This window comes from Chiloscyllium plagiosum, unplaced genomic scaffold (genome assembly GCF_037043375.1).
Source record: "Chiloscyllium plagiosum isolate Xiang-an unplaced genomic scaffold, Cpla_swu_hap1 HiC_scaffold_6, whole genome shotgun sequence".
In the NCBI taxonomy this organism is placed as follows: domain Eukaryota; kingdom Metazoa; phylum Chordata; class Chondrichthyes; order Orectolobiformes; family Hemiscylliidae; genus Chiloscyllium; species Chiloscyllium plagiosum.
Window position 1 is genome coordinate 60,355,813 of NW_028270144.1, and position 23,372 is coordinate 60,379,184.

Consider the following 23,372-nt stretch of genomic DNA (forward strand, 5'->3'; position numbering starts at 1 on the left):
TATTACTTGATGAACTTGTGATTTACGCACAAAGACTCCCAAATTCCGCTGTAATGCAGTTTGCAGTTTCTCTCTATTTAAATATTCAGCTCTTCTATTTTCCCATCAAACTATATAATCTCTCATTCTCCAATATTATATTCCATCTGCTAGGTTTTTTGCCCACTCACATAACATGTCTAGATACTTGTGAGGATTACACAAAAAAGTCTGCACAACTTTCCACTTATTTGTGTGTCATCCACAAATTTACCTATAGTACATTCTCATCCAAATCTATATAGAAGAGAATTGTAGCCCCTGCAATTTGGCAGGCCACTCGTTAGAGGTAACCATCCTGAAAATGCCCCCTTTATCCCAAATGTCTATCTTCTATTAGTCAGCCAATCCTCTATCCTTTCTAAGATATTGCCAGGACATCATGGGCTCTTGTCTTATGAAGTAACCTTGTGCAGTATTGTATCAAACACGTTTTGGAAATTTGAATATATTGTATCTTCTGGTTCCCTTTTATTTATCCTGCTTGGTACCTCCTCAAAAAATTCTAATAAATATGTCTGGCATAATTTCACCTTCACAAAGGCATGCTCACTCTGCTTGATTTTTTTGTACTTTTAAATGTTCTATGATAATGAATGTAAAGCTAACTGGCCTTAACATGGGTGTTACTTTGACAACTTTCTAATTCTCCTGGATTTTTCTAGAATCTAAGAATCTAAGAATTGGATGATTTATACCAGTGCACCCGCTACTTTAATCTAAGAATTGGATGATTTATACCAGTGCACCCGCTACTTTAATTATTAAAATTGTATTATTGATTTCTAAATAAGTGGAAAACAAATAATAAAGTTATGATTGCTCCATTTCAGTGCTTGGGCTGCAGAAAAGTTTATTAGTTGGGAGCTAGCTGAGTGTAATATGGAGACTGCCTCACCTACTATTTATAGCCTTCTTAAACAGGTCCTTGTCCTTGTAAGAAGTTAATTGTCAAGGGCCAGGATACTTTCCCCATCACAGATGCTTAAAGGAATCATTTTTGGCAACCTGCCTGGTGTATGTTGTTTGTCACAAGCAATGCCATAAAAATAGATCCATTACCAAGGCAGAAATTCTTAATATTGGCAAAATTTTGGCAGTTTAAATCCTTGCTGTGATGTGTACATGTTACACGTTATAAATTTGTTTAAACGGTGTGAACTCGCAGGTATTTCTCCCTTTCTTCAGGAGAATAGGTAAATTTGTAGGACTGAATTGACTGTTTCTTGATTCAATGGTATACCAGAACATATTGTTGTAGACTGGCTTCATGCTGAATCTTTGACATCTAATTATATTGTCTGTATATTTCCGATAACTTCTACAAAATTTGTTATTAAATCAAATAGGCTAGAATTGTCAAGGCCTGAACTGTACTTGTATTGATTAATAGAATGTGGGTATTGCTGGCTAGGCTAGCACTTATTACCCATCCCTGATAATCCTTGAAGGTGATGAGCTACCTTCTTGAGATTTTTCTTCTGTGTTGTAAATACACTGACAGTGCTTTTAGGAAGGAAGATACAGGATTTTGACCCAGCAACACTGAAGGAATAGTGATTTTTCTCAAGACAGGATGGTGAGTGGTTTGGTGGGGAACTTGCAGGTGGTGGTATTCCCAGTTCATTTGTGGCCAATGTCCTTTTTGCTGGTAGAGGTCATGGGTTTGAAAAGTGCTGTTAAAGGAACCCTGGTGAGTTCCTGCAGTGTAACTTGCAGCTGAGACACACTGCTGCTACTGTGCATTAGTGGTGCAGGAACTAAATTTTCCAGGTGGTGGTCAAGGTCGCCTCTTTTGAGGTAGATAGTGTAGAATCTTTCAAGTGTTGTTGAAGCTGTACTCATCCAGGCTAGTAGAAAGTATTCACCAGACTCCTGATTTGTGTTTTATCAATAATGGAAAATCTTTGGGGACTCAGGAAGTGGGTTACTCATTACAGAATTCCTAACTTTTGATCCATGTTGACACAGAATTAAATGAATGTTATGGCTGTATTTCTGCCCTATTGTAATTCTCAGGAATTTTGATAGTGGGAGATTCAGTGATGCTAACACCAATGAATATCAATGGAAGATAGTTAGATTCTTTCTTGTTGGAAACAATCAGTGCCTGGCGCTACTTTTGTGTAAATGTTACTTGCCACTTTTCACCCCAAGCCTGAATGTTGTCCTAGTCTTGCTGTTTATGGACACAGATGGCCTCCATATCTGAGGAGTTGCAAATGGTGCTGAACATTGTACTATAATCAGCAAATATCCCACTTGTTTATAATGGAATAAAAGTGATTGAAGCCCAAGACATTATCTTAAAGAATTGCTGCAGTGGTGTTCCAGGATTGAGGTGATTGACCTCCAACAATTACAACCATCTTCATCTGTGCTAGGCATGAAGTTTTTCCCCAATAGGAGAAAAGAAAACAAAATACTCATCAGTCAAACACCAAATACATCCTTGTGATGTCACATCTCGGTTTTCTTTCTGAAAGCAGCACTGACTGGCTCCTCACAGCAGTCACCCCGTGAGTTAAAACCCACAAGAAACCTACATAATCCTCTAAGAAGGGCTTTTACGCATGCCCTCATGTCCCTTTTTGTAGCTACCAAACTCCCATCTGCTCTGTTGCATTTGATGGATACCCAGTTTTAGTTGCTAGCATTCAAAATCTGAGCAGGTTGGTAATGCCACACAATACAATGTATGATATCCTCAATGTGGAGATGAGGCTCTTGTCTTCCTAAGGATTGTGTGGCAGTTATTCTTATTGATACTGTCAAGACACATCTGTGATGGTTAGATTGGTAAGGACAATGCCAGTTGATTTTTTTTTTTTCCCTTTTCAATTGTCTCCCTCACCACCTACTGCAGCTCCCATATAGCAGCTATGTCATTTCAGACTCTGCCACTTCAATTGAGAGTGGTACCAAGCCATTCTTGACAATGGCTATGATAATTGAAATTCCCCATCCAGAGCAATTCTGTTCCCTGTTTCTCTCCGTGTTTATTCTAATTGGTTTCAAAATAGAGGAGTACTTGATAGCTGAGAGGGCTAATGGTAGGTGTTGATCAGCAAGAAGGTTCCTTGCCTATGTTTGACTTGAAGCCATGAGATTTAATGAGGTCTGGAGTCAATGTTAAACCTCAACATCAGTATACATGACATGTGTAAGAAGTTGAAGCTACAAGATTAGCTCAAAATCGGGGTCACAGAACTTATTCATTCAACATTGTCACCATTTCTGTTTTGATTTATTGTTGTCACATGTACCTACGTACAGTGAAATGTTTTGTTTTGTGTGCTGTACAGGCAGATCATAACATACAATGATATGCACTTCATAGGGTGATTGAACCGAGTGAGGCATAATTGAGGTTTAAAAGTGCAGAATGATTGTAAGAGATGTAAGAATGAGGTCTGTTGAAGACAGAGCAAAGAATCGCCCTGTGTCAGTGCCATCGTGAATCCACTTGCTTCAGAAGCAACCTGCTGCTGGAAAAGCACAGCAAGTCACGCAGCACCCGAAGAGCGGAGAGTTGATGTTTTGAGCAAAACCACTTGGGCAGGTAGTTATCCTTAGTAGTTATTATTGAATAAATCTTTGAAGAGATGAGAAGGGACTGGGAGGTGAGGGAAAATTGCTCAATGGGAATTAGTCATACCCCTGTTGATTCCATGTGAAAACTGAATACCTGAATTTAAAATCACATCTGGTGATAACCTTTAGGCCATAGCAAATGTTGAAAAACCCCTTGAGAGATAATTTTCCAGAAAGGATTCTTAAGCATGTTAAACATCTCATTGTTATTTGCATAATATCAGTTTTAGATGGCCACCTGAGATGTCTCAATATCTTCTGTAAAAATTGAAAAAATTTGTGAAAATTGAGGATCAAATAAAAGTTCAGGGGCTGAAATTAATGCTTCAGTGTTCAGTTTTCAGATGTTATGAGACATCTAAAACGAGCTGCAGGAAGTGAGATAGGTGCACTCACTTCTGACAGAAGTGCATGAAAGGTATAATTATAGAGTCTCCTGTGTTCATGAACCTGATGATTGCCAGCAGCTTTAAAAATAAGCATATCATGATGGATTTGATTCTCCATCACTTCAATTTTGGAGTTTTTTTGCTGCAGCATGTGCCCTTTATTAACCCTGTACATCAGCACGAATGTTCCGTAGGATGAAGGACTCCCTCATCAGTGCTATTTAAAAGGATCATTAACTTGCAGGTTAATAGCAGGTTTATTTCATATGATTGGGTGCTTTTCCATACTAGTTTAAAGTTTCACAGGCCAGTTGTTTTTCACCTTGGTGGTTTAACAGGTCATCTTCACTTGAAACACAGCTGAGTGAATACGTGGAGGCTATTGCAAGACAGGACAAGCTGATAGAAAGAACAGGATGAAGAGGAAAGATGGGCTGTTTGCAAATCTCCTTCCCATAATGGCAAGCACTGTGTCCTCCATAAAACTTAAAACATGAAGTTTTGTTTCTTATATTCCTGTTGATTCTTGCTCTCTCCTTTGTGCACCAATCTCTTGCAAGAAAGATGGCATCAGTGAGTATCTTGCAATATGTTTGGGTAGCATGACTGTTTTAATTCAATAGCTGCCAGTGTGTCTCAGCTATGAAAAGTAGATGTTTGACTTATAGCCTAGGTAGACCATATGATTCATTAATTAAAAGTCCATTGATAGTGATTGTTAGTATGTAAATGATGGGGTGCAGAACTTACCAATGACTGAGGTTAGGATTGAATATAGGATTTGAAGATGCCCTGTTAGATTTGACAGCTCATGTGAATAATTGAATCATTAAACTGCCTCAGGCTTTGGCTCCATGTCTATAGAGCAATGTGTCCGATATTGACCTCTGCTGCAGTTTCTTGCCACAGTCCCTGGAATATATGCTGTAGAGGGTTTTCTCCAATACTGCAACAGATGTAGGAAAACTTTCCTTCTTTCCACCTCTTCCACAAAGACTCCAGTGAGGCATCAAGCAATCACTGTGCATGATCTCTTCCCTGATCATCCATTATTCATTTCATTAAAAATAAAATCATTCATGGAATGTGGGCTTCACTACCTAGCTGGTATCTATTACCCGTTTCTAGTTGCAGTAGTATGGAGCTGCCTTCGTGAACTGCTGCAGTTCAAATGGACTAAGGACACTCAAAGTACTGTTAGGAAGGAGTTACAAGATTTTGATTGAGAGTTAATGAAGGAATGGCAATATAGTTCCAAATCAGGATTGTGTGTGGCTGGGAGGGAACTTAGAGATGGTGTTGGCCCCATACATCTCTCCCATGTCCATCTGGTAGTAGGGGTTAGGGTTTGGAATGTGAAGTGAAGAAGCCTTGATAAGCTGCTGTAGTGTATAATATACAGTAGTTAGTGCACATAACTGTCATTGTATGTCAGTGATGAAGGGAGTGAATGTTGAAGGTGCTGGGTGTCACACCGATCAGTGGGTTGTTTTTCTGTGGGTGGTTAAGCTTTTTGAGTGTTGATAGAGCTGCACTATTGAGGCAAGTGAGAAGTATTCCATCACACTCCTGGCTTGTGTTGTGCCTTGTGCATTGTAAAATAACTCTTCAGAGGCCAGCATTCCATTACCAATCACCTTTTGATTTATAAGTGCAAAGCCTTTGACAATAACACTGCCTCTCTCTGAATTAGATATTCAGGGGTTCAATATGCATAGCGTTCATTCTTTTATATCAGCCAGATCTCCCTGATTGCAGCTCTGTTAATCTGGTCTAATCAGGGAACACATATTCTGTGATGTCCAGCTGGCTTACCGCATTAAAATCATTACGTATTGTGGACAAGAATTTGAGAAACAGGTGGTGAGTTTGAAGAAGTCTGATTTCCTAGCCTCTGATCTGCCTTTGGAGCCACTATATTTATATGGATGGTCTAGTTTTATAGTCAATGGGAACTCTCAGGATTTTGATAGTGGGAGATTTGGTGATGGTGATTCCATTGCCAATCAAAAGGTAATGGTCAGATTATTTTTTTTTTGTTGGAGGTGGTCACTACTTACCACTCTTGTGCTGTAAATGTTAGAACCTAGAACTGTACTGCTCAGGAACAGGCCTTTTGGCCCACAATGTTGTGCCAATTATGAGCCCAATTGAAACTAATCCATTCTGCCTGCCCTTGCTCCATATCCCTCCATTCCTTGCATAAGTGTTACCTGCCATTTAGCTCATATGATCCTGGTGTTTTGCTACATTTGAATACAGTTTGCTTAAGTATTTTAGGATCCACATGTTGCATAGTCATTAGTGAATCATCACCCTGTCTGTGACTTTGATTGGGGGAACCTCATTGATGATGCAACTTATGATGACGAAGCCAGGATGCTACCCTAAGAAACCAAGAAACCCAGCAAATTTGAACGGGAAGAAGAAACTAGGAAGCCGTTCGAGCCTGCGCTGCCGTTCATTATAATCATGGCTGATAATCCAACAGAGTAGAACCCTCCTCCTGCTTTCTCCACAATTCCTTTGATCTCTTCAACCCCAAGAACTATATCTAAATCTTTCTTGAAAGCGTACAATGTTTTGACATCAACTGCTTTCTGTGGCAGAGAATTCCAATGGGTCACTACTCCCTAGGTGAAGAAATGTTTTCTTATCTCAGTCCAAAGTGGTCTATCCTGTACCCTTACACTGTGACTCCTAATGTGGACTCCCTGATCAGTAAAAGCTTTCTTCCTGCATCTACCCTGTCTAATCCTGTTAGAATTTTGTCGATTTCTATGAGACTCCCCTTTCACCATTCTTCTAAACACCAGTGAAATAGTCCTAGCCGTTCTAGTCTCTTTTCATAATTTCTGCAGTTATGTCCTAGGGCTGAGATGATTGATCTCTGACAGTCACAACCAGCTTCCTTTTGTGTTAGGTATGAGTCTAATCAGTACAGTGTTTTACCCTGATTCCCATCGACTCCAGTTTTTCTGGGACTACTTGATGCCATACTCAATCAAATACTACCTTAATACCGCTCTCACCTCACCCTGGAGTCCAGTTCCATTGTCCATGTTTGCACCAAGGCTGTAATGAGGTCAGGAGGCACTTGTTGAAACTCAAACAATATTGCTGCTCAGGTTATTTCTTTGTAAATGCCACTGGATAGCACTTTCAACGATCACTTCCAGCATTTCTTTTGTTGATCGAAATAGAAGAGTGGGGATGGTAATCAACTGATTGGATTTGCACTGCTTTTTGTACACAGGACATATTTAGACAGTTGTCCATATTGCTGTATCAATGTCAATTTTGTAGCTGAACTAGAACAGCTTTTCTAGGGGTGAGGTTAATTCTGGAGTACATATCTTCAGTAGTATTGTTGAAATGTTGTCAGGGTCCTTATCCTTTGCAGTATCCAGTGTCTTCAGCATTTTATCGACATCATGTGGAGTGATCACACATTTTGAAGATGTCACTACAATTGTTATGGGGGATTTTAACATGCAGAGGGGGTGGGGTGGCCTTGTTGGTAAAGGACAATATTCAGTCCCTTGCGCGGGGGGACCTAGAGTCAGGGGATGTAGAGTCAGTATTTTGAAGCTCTATCTACACTAAGGGTAAAAAGATCCTCTTGGGAGTCATCTACAGGCCCCCAAACAGTAGTCTGGATGTCGGATGTAAGTTAAATCAGGAGCTGAAATTGGCCTGTGGCAAAGATGTCACTACAGTTGTTATGGGGGATTTTAACATGCAGGTAGACTGGGAGAATCAGGATGGTATTGGGCCTCAAGAAAGAGACTTTGTGGAGTGCCTCAGAGACGGATTCTTAGAGCAGCTGGTGCTGGAGCCGACCAGGGAGAAGGCAATTCTGGATCTGGTATTGTGTAACGAACCAGAATTGGTCAGTGACCGCGAAGTGAAGGAGCCATTGGGAAGTAGTGACCATAATACTAAAAGCTTCAATCTGCAATTTGAGAGGGAGAGGGTACAGTCGGAAGTGACTGTACTTCTGTTGAATTAGGGGAACTATGGAGCTATGAGGGAGGAGCTGGCCAAAGTTCAATGGTGCAATACCTTAGCAGAGATGACCATGGAGGAACAATGGTGGATATTTCTGTGTAATAATGCAGAAGTTACAGGATCAGTTCATTCCTAAAAGGAAGAAAGATCCCAGGAGGAGGCATGGGCGGCCGTGGCTGATGAGGGAAGTAAAGAAACATATAAAGTTAAAAGAGAAAAAGTATAACATAGCTAAGATAAGTGGGAAAACTGAGGACTGGGAAGCTTTTAAAGAGCAACAGAGGATTACTAAGAAGGAAATACGCAGAGGAAAAATGAGGTACGAAGGTAAACTGGCCAAGAATATTAAGGAGGATAGTAAAAGCTTTTTTAGGTATGTGCAAGGCAAAAAAATGGTTAGGACAAAAATTGGGCCCTTGAAGACAGAAACAGGGGAATATATTACTAGGAACAAAGAAATGGCAGAGGAATTAAATGGGTACTTCAGATCTGTGTTCACTGGGGAAGACACAAGCAATCTCCCTGAGGTAACAGTGGCTGAAGGACCTGCACTTCAGGGAATTTATATTTGCCAGGATTTGGTGTTGGAGAGACTGTTAGGTCTGAAGGTTGATAAGTCTCCGGGGCCTGATGGTCTGCATCCCAGGGTACTGAAGGAGGTGGCTCGGGAAATCGTGGATGCGTTGGTGATTATTTTCCAGAGTTCAATAGATTCGGGGTCGGTTCCTGAGGATTGGAGGGTGGCTAATGTTATACCACTTTTTAAGAAAGGTGGGCGAGAGAAAGCAGGAAATTATAGACCAGTTAGTCTGACCTCAGTGGTGGGAAAGATGCTGGAGTCTATTATAAAGGATGAAATTACTGCACATCTGGATAGTAGTAACAAGATAGGACAGTGTCAGCATGGATTTATGAAGGGGAAATCATGCTTGACTAATCTTCTTGAATTTTTTGAGGATGTAACTATGAAGTTGGACGAGGGAAATCCAGTAGATGTAGTGTAACTGGACTTTCAGAAAGCTTTTGATAAAGTCCCACACAGGAGGTTAGTGAGTAAAATTAGGGCGCATGGTATTGGGGGCGAAGTACTAGATTGGATTGAAAATTGGTTGGCTAATAGGAAACAAAGGGTAGTGATAAACGGCTCCATTTCAGAATGGCAGGGAGTGACCAGTGGGGTACCGCAGGGATCCGTGCTGGGACCGCAGCTTTTTACAATATATGTTAATGATATAGAAGATGTTATCAGCAGTAACATTAGCAAATTTGCTGATGATACAAAGCTGGGTGGCAGGGTGAAATGTGATGAGGATGTTCGGAGATTACAGGGTGACCTGGACAAGTTAGGTGAGTGGGCAGATGCATGGCAGATGCAGTTTAATGTGGATAAATGTATGGTTATCCACTTTGGTAGCAAGAACAGGAAGGTAGACTACTACCTCAATGGAATCAGTTTATGTAAAGGGGCAGTACAGAGAGATCTGGGTGTTCTTGTACACCAGTCAATGAAGGCAAGCATGCAGGTACAGCAGGTACTGAAGAAGGCTAATAGCATGCTGTTAAAAATCACACAACACCAGGTTATAGTCCAACAGGTTTAATTGGAAGCACACTAGCTTTCGGAGCGACACTCCTTCATCAGGTGATTGTGTGCTTCCAATCACCTGATGAAGGAGCGTCGCTCCGAAAGCTAGTGTGCTTCCAATTAAACCTGTTGGACTATAACCTGGTGTTGTGTGATTTTTAACTTTGTACACTCCAGTCCAACACCGGCATCTCCGAATCATAATAGCATGCTGACCTTCATAACAAGAGGAATTGAGTATAGAAGCAAAGAGGTGCTTCTGCAGCTGTACAGGGCCCTGGTGAGACCACACCTGGAGTACTGTGTGCAGTTCTGGTCTCCAAATTTGAGAAAAGACATTCTGGCTATTGAGGGAGTGCAGCGTAGGTTCACGAGGTCAATTCCTGGAATGGCAGGATTACCTTACACTGAAAGACTGAAGCGACTGGGCTTGTATACCCTTGAGTTTCGAAGATTGAGAGGGGATCTGATTGAGACGTATAAGATTATGAAAGGATTGGACACTCTGGCAGTAGGAAACATATTTCCACTGATGGGTGAGTGCCGAACCAGAGGACACAGCTTAAAAATACGGGGTAGACCATTTAGGACAGAGCTCAGGAGAAACCTCTTCACCCAGAGAGTGGTGGCTGTGTGGAATGCTCTGCCCCAGAGGGCAGTGGAGGCTCAATCTCTGGATTCATTTAAGAAAGTGTTGGATAGAGCTCTCAAAGATAGTGGAATCAAGGGTTATGGAGATAAGGCAGGAACAGGATACTGATTAGGAATGATCAGCCATGATTATATTGAATGGTGGTGCAGGCTCGAAGGGCAGAATGGCCTACTCCTGCACCTATTGTCTATTGACTTTTAAGATGGTGGGATCCTCATCAGGAAGCCAAGACAGCCCATTCACTGGCACTTCTGACTGAAGATGGATGCAAATATTCAATTTTGATTTTTACACCAATGTGCTGGGCTTCCATATTGAGAGTGTGGATATAGTTCTTGATCCCCCACCTCCTGTTAGTGGTTGAATTGCCCAGCACCATTCAAAATGTGGCAGGACTCGCAGAGCTTAAATCTGAGCCATATTACACCACCTTTTCAAGAGCAACATTGGATGTGCAATAAACGCTGACCCATCCAGTGAACTTCTACAAGGTGTTTGAAATGATTTTTAACAAATTAACGGAGTGTGTTCATCAAATTATTGAGTGCAGGTATTCTAGTTTAAATTATTAGAAATAAAGCACATTTCAGCACCTTGGCAACTCTATCTATTTATTTATGGAGAAAAATTAATTTTGTTTTCTTTTAACAGGTTATATATAGATGGTCCATTTGGGAGTGCATCAGAGGAAGTCTTCAACTATGAGGTTAGCCTTTGTGTGGCCGGTGGTATTGGAGTGACCCCTTTTGCTTCAGTACTAAACACACTATTGTACGTGCATTTTCTTTTTGACAGTTTGTTCATGGTTAATATGTGTTTGTTCTTGCTGCCAAGGGAGTAAATTGGAATAATAGTGCACTATCACCCAAATTTATTTGAGAGAAAACGTACCTATTCAGCTCAATTCAATTTTGCAGGGGCAAAATATTCTCTAATTTATTTGAAGGATATATGGTATAATGATTTTCCTCCTTTATTCTCAATTATGAAAGTGTGCAAATACTTATACAAAACCTGGCGATGCATCAGTTTACAGACGAGCTCTTACAATTGATTTTAAAAATGTCCTTCCATTAGATTTAGGATGTCTGATGTAAAAATAGTTAAACCAGTTAATAGTATTCGCAATTCCATTGTGCAATAATTAACATTAAAGCAATTGCCTTATCCGTGGCTGGAGCAGGAAGTAGAAATATGCTCGTGAGTATTTTTCTAAGCTTTAAGCTGAGGTCTGATGCTGGAATGAGGGTAAAATCAATTTATTCCAATCATTTTTAGTGCCTGATTCAGCACTGTTTCATAATGAATCTAAGTGAAAATATTCCCTTCTAGAAAAACTGCTTTAATGGGTTTCAACCCCAAAAACCTATTTTTAGAACCCCTTTCAAACTAAACTCATCAAAGCAAGTCTTCCTTTTCAAAATAGATTCCTCTTTTGCAAGTTTTCATCGACTGGAAGGATGGTAACCAATGGTATAGATTTAAGATAATCCCCAAAAAGACCCAGGAGGCACGTGAATATAGATTTTTTTTTTGTTGAAATGAATTTCTGTCACAGAATGTACTTGAAACAGCAGTGGAATCATATTGAATAGTGCCTTTTGAAAGAGAGCTGGAAAGAGCAGCAGTCGGGGTTTGGTTGGTTGACGTTGGAACATTAATTGATTTTTAAAATGCGATGTATTAAATTTAAAATTTACTTGCTTGAGTGTGCTGTTGGATCACTAACCAAGCAACAGTTAAGTAGGTGCTGGTTTGAAGTGCTACTCTTTCATCACTGTTCTCCCATTAAGGAAATAACAAAAGCAGCATCATGATTATTTTGCACACCATCTAACATCAGGCTGAAGAGGTGTAAAAGTGGGCATCTATAAATGGGTCTTTAGTTCACCCCTTGTACCATGTGACCATTAGACCACAAGGGAAGAAAAATGTGTAAACTGATTATAAAGCACTGCAAACATCCATCAATAAATTAAAATATACAAGTTGCTTTCACATGAATGAACTGTTTAACATTCTATTGATGACATTTACATTTAGGATTAAAAATATGTCAATGAAGTAATCTGGGAGACTTTTGGTGAGAGTTAATACCCTAGAATGTTTGTTCCCTGCTAAACTGCAGATCAAAAAGGTGTAGATATGGGATTTCAGTGTCTTCCTTACTCTAAATAGCTCTCATTTATAGCTCCAAGTAGCTGGTTATGCACACCAGAAGACATAACTCCGGATCTGGCTCAACAGTGAAGTAATACTGAGTGAAGGGGCAGTCATCTTTGGCTAGTGTGAGGACATGGCTCCTAATATGCATTCAATCTGAGAATGATAGAAGTTGCAAAATATTCCAAAAATGTTTACTGGTCTTTACTGAGTGTTTCTCTTTCATTTGCTCTGGATGTGGCCAGAATTTGATTTTTCAAGTGTGACTTGCCAAAACCATTTTGGAGGACAGTTAAAAATCAGCCACATTAGTGTGAATCAGTAAGCCAGACATGACAGAAATAGCAGATTTACTTTCCTAAAGGATATTCGTGAACTATGTGGAATTTTATGACAATGGCTGAGCAGTTATCATTTGGCTAGCTTTTCCTTCCAGATACTTATTGAATTCAGATTTCACCATCTGCAAGGTGGGATTCACACCCAGTTCCCAGAACATCATTATTAGTTGTAATAATAATAATATATTAAAAGCATAAAATGCTGGAGAAACTGAGCAGGTCTGTGGTAAGAGAAACCGATAGCACTTTGATTTTCAAATGACTCTTTAGGACTTCTGTTGACATGATCACGACACCACTACCTCCCCATAGCCAATGGCACAGTAATGTCACTTTCTAAGGCAAATTGACTAGTCACCCGTGGATCCCTCACAATTTAATTCTCATTTTCAGTCATGGAAAATGGTAGTAGAAGAGTAGGATTTTGTTGTCAGTAGTAACAGGGAAGAAAGAAATCCCTTGCTGAGCAAAGTAAACAACAAATTTATTAAAAGGTTGCTGCCCTGAAACCCATAGGGGAGGTCAGCCTCTGAGCCTGTTGTGTTCAATTTAAGAGGTAGCTTCTTGAGAATAAGAACATGGGATATAAGGACTTTATAGCAGGAGGAAAGCTTGATAATTGCTAAAGATAATGAAGACACTCTACTTACTAACTTAGATTTGCAGAGATCTTTATTTTAATCAACTTGTTCAAACACATTATGACATGTACGGGGTAGGTGGAGTATGAACCAGGATTTCCTAGCCCAGAAGAATGGGCAATACCACTGTGTCACAAGAGGCCTCATTGCATAGTAAGGTTTAAAATCTGGTCTGATCTTAAACGTTATTAAAAGATGAGATGAAGTCAAAGCTTTTCATCTTGCATTCATCAGGACTAGGATGTGAGAAACCAGACTTGGAAAATGAACAGAGTTGAAACTTTATTGCTGGAACAGCACAGCAGGTCAGGCAGCATCCAGGGAACAGGAGATTCAACGTTTCGGGCACAGGCCCTTCTTCAGGAAGTTGAAACTTTATTGCTGGAACAGCACAGCAGGTCAGGCAGCATCCAGGGAACAGGAGATTCGACGTTTCGGGCACAGGCCCTTCTTCAGGAAAAAGGGCCTGAAGAAGGGCCTGTGCCCGAAACGTCGAATCTCCTGTTCCCTGGATGCTGCCTGACCTGCTGTGCTGTTCCAGCAATAAAGTTTCAACTTTGATCTCCAGCATCTGCAGACTCACTTTCTCCTCCTTCTTCAGGAAGGGCCTGTGCCCGAAACGTTGAATCTCCTGTTCCCTGGATGCTGCCTGACCTGCTGTGCTGTTCCAGCAATAAAGTTTCAACTTTGATCTCCAGCATCTGCAGACCTCACTTTCTCCTTGGAAAATGAACATTAATGAGAAGAGTGTGCTGGTTAATTGGAACATCATTGGCATGCAGTTGCACCAGGAACAGTCAAGTATCAGTCTTAGTTCTCAGACCAGGCTGGGAAATAGACAATAGGTGCAGGAATAGGCCATTCTGCCCTTCGAGCCTGCACCACCATTCATTATGATCATGGCTGATCATCCTCAATCAGTATCCTGTTCATGCCTTATCTCCATTACCCTTGATTCCACTATCCTTGAGAGCTCTATCCAACTCTTTCTTAAACAAATCCAGAGACTGGGCCTCCACTGCCTTCTGGGGCAGAGCATTCCACACACCCACCACTCTCTGGGTGAAGAAGTTTCTCCTCATCTCTGTCCTAAATGGCCTACCCCTTATTTTTAAGCTGTGTCCTCTGGTTCGGGACTCAACCATCAGCGGAAACATGTTTCTTGCCTCCAGAGTGTCCAATCCTTTAATAATCTTATACGTCTCAATCAAATCCCCTCTCAGCCTTCTAAACTCAAGGGTATACAAGCCCAGTCGCTCCAATCTTTCAATTATGGTTTGTTTAGGGTGTTGCAGCAGAGATTGGAACTATTTGTTTTCAATGAAAAAGGTAAATGTATATATGAATTCATAGATTTCCTACAGTGTGAAAAGTGGGCATTCAGCCCATCAAGTCTGCTCTGACCCTCTGAAAAACGTCCCACACTATTCCTGCGACCCAGCATTTACTATGGTGCATGCACCGAGCCTGCCCTTTCCTGGAAACTATGTGACACTTGCGCAAAGCGAATCCACCAAACCTGCATATCTTTGGACTCCGTGAGGAAACTGGATCTCCTGGTGGAAACCCATACAGACAGGAGGGGAACATGCAGACTCCAATCAGAAAGTCACCCAAGACTAGAATTTAACCTAGGATCGCTGGCAAGGTCAGGCAGCAGTGTTAACAACTGTGTGCACCCCATTCCTTTTGCCAACATAAAACAATGTCTTGTGTATTGACATACATTTGCATGTACTAGAAAGTATATCACATTGCTCTTTGACCACATTATGAAAATACCTGCCTTGCCCATTGAAGCTTGAGGCAGGACTTGCACCTGAGGTTTCTGGCTCAGAGGCGAGGATGCTACCCATCACACCACAATTCTATATTTTAACACTGTGGACTTCACCGTGGCTGTAACTGATTATTGCTGACTATTGGAAAATGGGACAGAAATTAGATTAGATTACTTACAGTGTGGAAACAGGCCCTTCGGCCCAACAAGGCCACACCGACCTGCCGAAGCGCAACCCACCCAGACCCATTCCCCTTCACCTAACACTACGGGCAATTTAACTTGGCCAATTCACCTAACCTGCACATTTTTGGACGGTGGGAGGAAACCGGAGCACCCGGAGGAAACCCACGCAGACGCTGGGAGAACGTGCAAACTCCACATAGAGAGTCGTCTGAGGTGGGAATTGAACCCGGGTCTCAGGCGCTGTGAGGCACCAGTGCTAACCACTGTGCCACCGTGCCACCCAAAATGTAACTCTACTCTTGAGCATTGTTGCATAAAATATAAAATTTTAAAAATGAAGTAGTCGTGATAAACTTAAATAAAACCTTAATACTTCAAGGACCTATTTTGTAGCAGCCAGTTTTTCATGTTTGTTTTGTGTTGTGTTGTGTTGCTTCCATGACAACAGTGGTGCATGCATCTGGTGTTTGTTCTGCTGGATGATATTTTAAAGAAATTATTGCTGTTCATGAGCAAGTAGCACCAACCAGAAGTGCACAGAGAAGGAAGACTGTGACTTCGGTTTGTGTTAGTCAATTACTGATTGACACCGAAGCTGTGATTTTGAGCTCAAAGCTTCAGTTAATGACATCTAATAAAAATAACAGCAGGAGGGACACAAATATTTGATGGGATCAAAAATTATTTTCAAGTTGGTTGTTGGTTTTTGTTTTCCTATTTGCTGTTACTGAGATTGTAACTCTGATTTCCAGAGTTTGTTAAAGTTGCAGAGGTCTTTGGAGAGTGGCACTTGATCCCAGGTATATGGGTGAGTTTGCATTCCCTGGTGTACAGTATCACAAGTGGAGAGTGTGTTGCTGGAAAAGCCCAGCAGGTCAGGCGGCATCCGAGGAGCAGAAGAATCAACGTTTCGGGCATAAGCCCTTCATCATGAGTTTCTTCACAGGCAGGGAGCACACACATGTCATGTTGTTAATTTTAGTTTGTATCATGTATGAAACATGGAGCGCAGCATTGATTGACTGCACATCTGACCAAGTAGTACAGGCTCAAGGGCTAAATTATCTACTCTTATTGCTATGATTCATCTATACTTGATGGCCAGGCAAATGCTGAACTTGTTTATCATTTAGCCCTTGAGCCTGTACTCCTTGGTCAGATGTGCAGTCAATCAATGTTGTGCTTCATGCTTCCTACATGGTCCAAATTAAATTAACAACATGACATTTGTGCGCTTGCTGCCTGTGAAGAAACGCATGAAGATTACTCATCCATCCAAAAGGTGCATCCAATTTCAGGAGTTGTCAATTTAGCAGTCAAGAATACTTTATGTAGTACTGCTATCAATGGTACTAATAGAATATTGAGATTTTAGAGAGAGAGAGAGAAAGTGAAGATTTACTAGGTTCCTACCTCAAGTAGAATTATAAAGGGATTATAGTTTCTTTTTAACTAGGAAAATTACATAATAATAGAAGCATTTAAAATTATGACAAGTTGTGTAAGAGTTGTCACCAGTGGGTGAGAGATCTCATTTCCTATCCCATAAGTAAAAAATGTATGAATAAAGGTCCAAAGAAACTATTTAACATGTGAGGCCATGAAGTTCACTCTGAATTATTTGAGGCAAGTAAGTAAGAAAGAAATTAAGTGACATAATACTGAAGTAACTTTGTGTAAATGTGATTGGAACTGTTTGCTTGATTGAAACTTAAACATTGATGAGAATCCGAGAGTCAAAAAGCCCATTTCCAGGTTTTATCTACTTTTTTGCAAATTAGTGTCTATTAGCTCAAAATCTGTTGGTTTAAAGATAATAAATAAATAATTGCTCAGCCAATAATGATTCTCTTTACAAACGAGCATATTTAGAAAGCTCATGCTATTATACATGGAGCTAAAATAATAATTTTGGACATTTTGGTTTTAGTTCTCATCCAGTCAAACTGCTTTGGATTCTGAATTTCCCCAGTGAAATGGTTCTAATCATGTGATTATTCTTATTGGTGAGACATTTAAAAAATGCAAATAATTTAGTGGGGTTGAATATTAGTTAATTAACGATTTGTTACTGTTTGTTAAAGTAGCAGTGCATGGTCACAATAATTTCAACCCTCAGTTAAAGAGGTCCAGCACAATACAACAATCTATTGTATTCAAAGCACTATCTTTCAAGCAAAAAGCTTTAAAGCAGAATCTATACAGGATATATGTTATGAAATAATAAATACAATGAAATTATTTTAAAACAGTAATCTTTTCTCATTATTTTAATAATTGGGTGAGCTTTGTTGTGATCATTTATGACGTCACTTGGACCTCTCTGAAATGGTTAATAGTTTAGTATCAACTTTGCAACTACTACTGCTGCTGAAATTAGCAGATGAACAGTTTAACGTTGGCATTGACCTGTTTCTTTTGACTGCGTTAGAACCTTCTGGTAAATATTATGCCAAGGGATGGTGTATCAACTGCATTCAAGTTCACCCAAAAATAATGGTAATTATTAGGCCTGTATCTGAAAATGTTTCTGTCAAAAAAAGTCCAACTTCCAAGTATAAACTTTGTAAAAGTTTTTTCGATTACCTATATTTTGCATAGTCAAGTTATATGAATTATAGTCACAAATTATTTTACTAGAGCTTATTTGCAAACTCTCTTTAAAAATTGTAGCTGAATGTTGCAAGTTACTCTATTAGAATGTCATGTCTGTGTTAGAAGATTAAAAACCCTAATTAATAATGAACTTACATCAATGAAATGGAAGAGACACAGGGAGAAAAAGTTGAAATCAGTCAATCTGCAGTAATTATGGACACTGCTAAATCTGTTTCACAAAATGTCTCTGACAGAAACTGGGTATATATTGTCTGCATGTCCTTTAAACACAAAGTGATAGATGCATGGGAAGTATAAAGCAAATAGGGCATAACGGTAGTTTGAACTTGTTTAGGTAGCTTGAGTTCAAAAAGGAATTGCTAAAGTCCAAGTAATGAATTCACATGGAACACTGAAACTACTGATTAAAGATTGAACAAAAGTAAAGCATGGAAAAGTATTTTGAAAAACAATTGTGATATTGTAATCTCTAACAGATATCACATACACTGAACCTGTAATAATTGAATATGTATAATTGATTGATTCTAAACGTAACATGTTAAGAAAATTAAATTATGTTCCATGAAATTGAACTTTGATTGTTGAACTAATAAACTAGTTGCTACTTTATTTCTTGTAGCCAGCTCTTTTATCATGTTTGGAATAATCACTTTTTGCCTTCAGTTTCCGTAATGATCAACTCTTGGCGTCTCCATGCATTTACATGTGTTTCAGTCAATGTTCAGGTTTATTCACACATTAGCAGATCATACTTAATGGTCTGATGTTCAGATTTGGAATTCATCCATCAAAGACTTAACGGCACTAACAACGTAAACTTATGAGCCCATAAATAATATATAGTTTTAAGGTATTTGGCAAATAAGCCAAAAAATAACTTTATAAAGGAAAATTATAGATTGCTTTGGACAAAGTGCAGGGGACTGAGGATAATTGCATAGTTTTATCGAAGAGCTAGTGATAGAGTGAACGATCTCGTTCTGTGCCTTTAATATTTTGCAAAAGGTGCTATTTTACAAATAGCGTTGATTTGCTCAGATTTTCAGTATTAGATTACCAGAATGTGATATTTTGCAGTTTAAGAAATCCTGATTTACAGTATAGTTGAAAGTGAAAACCTAATGCAGTTTTTAGAAATGTTGTTCCTTTATTCTTCCAGAAATGATTGGAAACAGTATAAGCTCAGACGACTTTACTTCATTTGGATTTGCAAGGAAATTCAATCTTTTTTCTGGTTTGCAGATCTGCTTTGCATTTTCCATGACAAGGTAAGACCAGATTGGGAACTTGAGCAACAATGTTCTAGTTTGTGTTATGTAGAGTAAAAGCTTCCATTATTCTGTTAACCTTGTCCAAGAAATGTGAGCTGGAATTGTTTTCAGAAATTTCATGTCATGCTGAATTAAAGACTTTACAACCAGTATTGCTCCAACTTCAGTAAATGGTATTTTAACAGATTTTTACCCTCGGAGTTTAAATGTTAAAGCAGTGTCAAATTGTAAATGTGAAAGTTTTCCTCCAGAATTGCAAAGTGTGCTAAAAGTTACCGTTGTTTTTATTGGATGTAAACCTAAGAAAATGGTTAACACACAAATGGAATAAAAACTAAGGGCTGGACCTGAGGTTAGTTGGCCAAGTCTGAGTTGCGTCAAAATTTTGGAAGGCTTTTCACCACTAGGCTTTAGGATTCCTTGGTCTATCTTACAAATCTTGCTAAATTAATTATCTACCCCTATAGTGACACTCATGTCTGATTTCTGCCCCAAAGTATCTCAGCATTCATGAAACAACTCATTACTCAGGGAATATCTGCCAAAACATTCCTTGTGCCATGCCATCATTGAAAGGCTGCTGTTATCCAGACTAGCATTGACAATCTGGCATTGCTCACCAACATCATGGCACAGCTGCCAAAAAGTCATGCTGTCTGCAACAAATTACCATAATGGCTGACAGATCCTTACACATACAACCTCTTCTCTCATCCTAGCCGAATAACTACACCACTCACTTTACTTCTCCTCGGCCGCATTCCTCTGCACACCATCTAAGTCAGTGCTACCCTGTTCCAGTATCCCGTGGATACCTGCATCTGAGCACTTTCCAGTAGGGAAATATCATATATAGAAAGCTGTCCAACAATTCCAAGCACACACATGAGCTTTTATTTACAGAAATATCAGTCCAGTTTAACTTTGGCCAATTGTAACACCAGTGTATTGGTACTAGGAGGTTCAATGATGGCAATGTCATTGAATATCAAGTGACTGTGATTTAGGTTCTTTGTTGCTGGAGATAGTCATTGCTTGGCACCTGTGTGGCATGAATGTTACTTGCCTGTCCAAGCATAAATATTGTCAAGGTTTTACTATGTTTGGCTGTGGAGTGCTGCAGTACCTGAGAAGTCACAAATGGGACAGACCATTGTGCAAACATTTCTAGTTCCGACCTTATGATGGACTAGCAGAAGTTGTTGGGGCCGAGGATACCCTACCGTGATGTTCTGGGTTTGAGATGACGACCCCAAATGAGTGCAACTATTATGCTTTGCCAGGTGTGACTCCAAACAGTGAGATTTTCTTTTCCTTGATTTCCATTGACCCTTGACCTGCCAGTGCTCATCACACTCTATCAAATATGGCCTTTGTCAAGGGCAGTCACTCTCTCCTCACTTCTAGAATTCCGCTCTTTTCTCCATGTTTGAACCAAGATGTAATGAGGTCAGGCATTGAGTGGCAAGACCCACACTGAGCTTCAGTGAATAGGTTTTTGCTGAACAAGTGCTGCTTGCTGTCACTGTTGATGACCTCTTTCATCATTTAATTAATGATTGAGAGTAGACAAATATAGGGTCATTGATTAGTTTTGATTTGTCTTGTTTGTGTACAGCACAAACCTGGACAATTTTCTATATTGCTGTATAGATGCCAGTGTTGTAGCTGTACTTGAACAGCTTGGCGAGGGGCATGGCTAGTTTAGATTAGATTCCCTACAGTGTGGAAACAGGCCTTTTGGCCCAATCAGTCCACACCAACCCTCCGAAGAGTAACCCACCCAGACCCATTTCCCCTCTGACTAATGCACCTAACACTATGGGCAATTTAGCATGGCCAATTCACCTCATTTGCACATCTTTGGACTGTGGGAGGAAACCGGAGCACCCGGAGGAAACCCACACAGACACTGGGAGATTGCGCAAACTCCACACAGACAGTCGCCCGAGGCTGGAATCGAACCTGAGACCCTGGTGCTGTGAGGCTAACCACTGAGCCACCGTGCTGCCCAAAAAAGCGGCTCAGGCTCCTTCGAGCCGGAATTGAACTGGCGACCTAAGGGTCTACAGTCCTTCACTCTAATTGCTGAGCTATCGAAGGAGAGCCCTTCTGGAGAACAAATCTTCAATTCAATTGCCAGAAAATTGTAAGCACCCATAGCCTCTGTAATACATAGGAGCAGAAGTAAGCCATTCAGCCAATTGAGTTTGCTCTGCAATCCAGTGAGATCATAACTGATCTGATAATCCTCAGTTCCACTTTCGCATTTTTCCCTGTAACCCTTGATTTCCTTACTGATTAAAAGCCTGCCTTAAATATATTTGTCAACCCAGCTTTGACAACCCTGTGATAGAGAATTCCATAGATTCACTACCCTCTGAGAGAAGAAATTCCTCATCATCTTTGTTAAATTGTGAGCTCATGCACTCTGCTCCTCGTCTCCCCCATAAGGGGAAACAGCCTGGATGTAGGTTTGCTCGCTGAGCAGGGAGGTCCATTTCCAGATGTTTTGTCACACTACTAGGTAACATCTTCAGTTGGCCCAAGTGAAGCAGTGTACATGATTCCTGCTTTCTATTTATATGTTTGGGTTTCTTTGGGTTGGTGATGTTATTTCCTATGGCGATATCATTTCCTATTCTTTTTCTGAGGGGGGGGAGTAGATGGGGTCTAACTCTGTGTTGGTTGATTAGAGTTATTGTTGGAATGCCATGCTTCTAGGAATTCTCATGCATGTCTCTGTTTGGCTTGTCCTAAGATGGATGTGTTGTCCAATCGAAGTCATGCCCTTCCTTAGCTGAATGTGTTAGGATATGAGTGAGAGAGGGTCATGTTGTTTTGTGGCTAGTTGGTGTCCTTTGGTGCTAGCCTCTCCCATGAAGCACAACTTCTTCTCAGCATTTATCATGTCAAGTCCTTTAAGCATCCTCTCTGTTTTAATGATATTATCGCTCATTCTTCGAAGTATATAGTATCCCAAACTGTTTAGCCTTTGCTCATAAGACCATCCCTCCATGCCAGGGATTATAGAACATAGAACATTACAGGCCTTTCGGCTCTCCATGTCGCACCACCCTATGAAATCAATCAGAAGCACATCTAACCTACACTATTCCATTTTCATCCATATGTCTATCCAATGACCATTTAAATACCCTTAAAGTTGCTGAGTCTACTGCTGTTGCAGGCAGTGCGTTCCATGCCCCTACCACTCTGAGTAAAGAAACTACCTCTGACATCTGTCCTATATCTATCACCCCTCAATTTAAAGCTATGCCCCCTTGTGCTAGCCATCACCTTCCAAGAAAAAAGGCACTCACTGTCCACCCTATATAATCCTCTGATTATTTCATATGTCTCAATTCAGTCACCTTTTTTTTTCAGACAGCCATCTATCCATTTTCAAAATTCTCAATTCCCAAAATTTCAAAACAAAAGTGCATGGTCCCATTCAGTTGAGACACTTGAGTTCAGTAGATGATAACTGGAGTAGAAACAGCATGCAGGGGTTAGGGGAAGCAGAAGAATGGCACTACGTCACGATACTCCGTCGAAGAGCCAAGAACAGACAAAACGAGTCAAAAGGTTGTCTTCTGCACCTTCACAATCTGCTTCTTCTCCTTGACCCCTCCTCACGCTCCCTGGCACCTTCCTCATTCCCCCCAAATGTATTCTTCCAAACTCCTTGTGAACCTTCTCTGAAATACCTCCAAAGAAATTATATCTTAAATATGGGATCAAAACTGCAGGAAGCACTCCAGATATGGTCTCACTAGCACCTTGTATAGTTACAGTAAGATTTCTTATACTCTAACCTCCTTGAAGAAAGAATCAACATCCCATTATCTTCTGAACCTGTGTGCTAGCTTTCTATGTTTCATACACAACCCTTTCATTCCCTACAGTATAGAAACAGGCCCTTCAGCCCAACAAGTCCACACGAACTCTCCAAAGAGTAACCAACTCAGACCCATTCCCCTACCCTATGTTTACCCTAATGCACTGTGGGCAATTTAGCATGGCTAATTCACCTGACCTGCAAATGTTTGGATTGTGGGAGGAAACTGAAGTACCCAGATGAAGCCCACGCAGACA

General features: G+C 40.3%; 1 protein-coding gene across 3 annotated transcripts in view; it reads left to right on the forward strand.

Annotated features, from left to right (window-relative positions):
- The window catches only part of nox4 (NADPH oxidase 4), a 172,901-nt gene that overhangs the window by 125,032 nt on the left and 24,497 nt on the right, over window positions 1–23,372 (forward strand). For 2 of the 3 annotated variants that reach the window (XM_043691547.2, XM_043691549.2), the window contains 2 exons: window positions 10,922–11,041; window positions 19,163–19,271. In XM_043691547.2, coding sequence (XP_043547482.2) covers window positions 10,922–11,041; window positions 19,163–19,271 — 229 coding nt within the window. The remainder of the gene's footprint in view (window positions 1–10,921; window positions 11,042–19,162; window positions 19,272–23,372) is intronic. The other variant, XM_087988033.1, reaches the window with a different exon arrangement.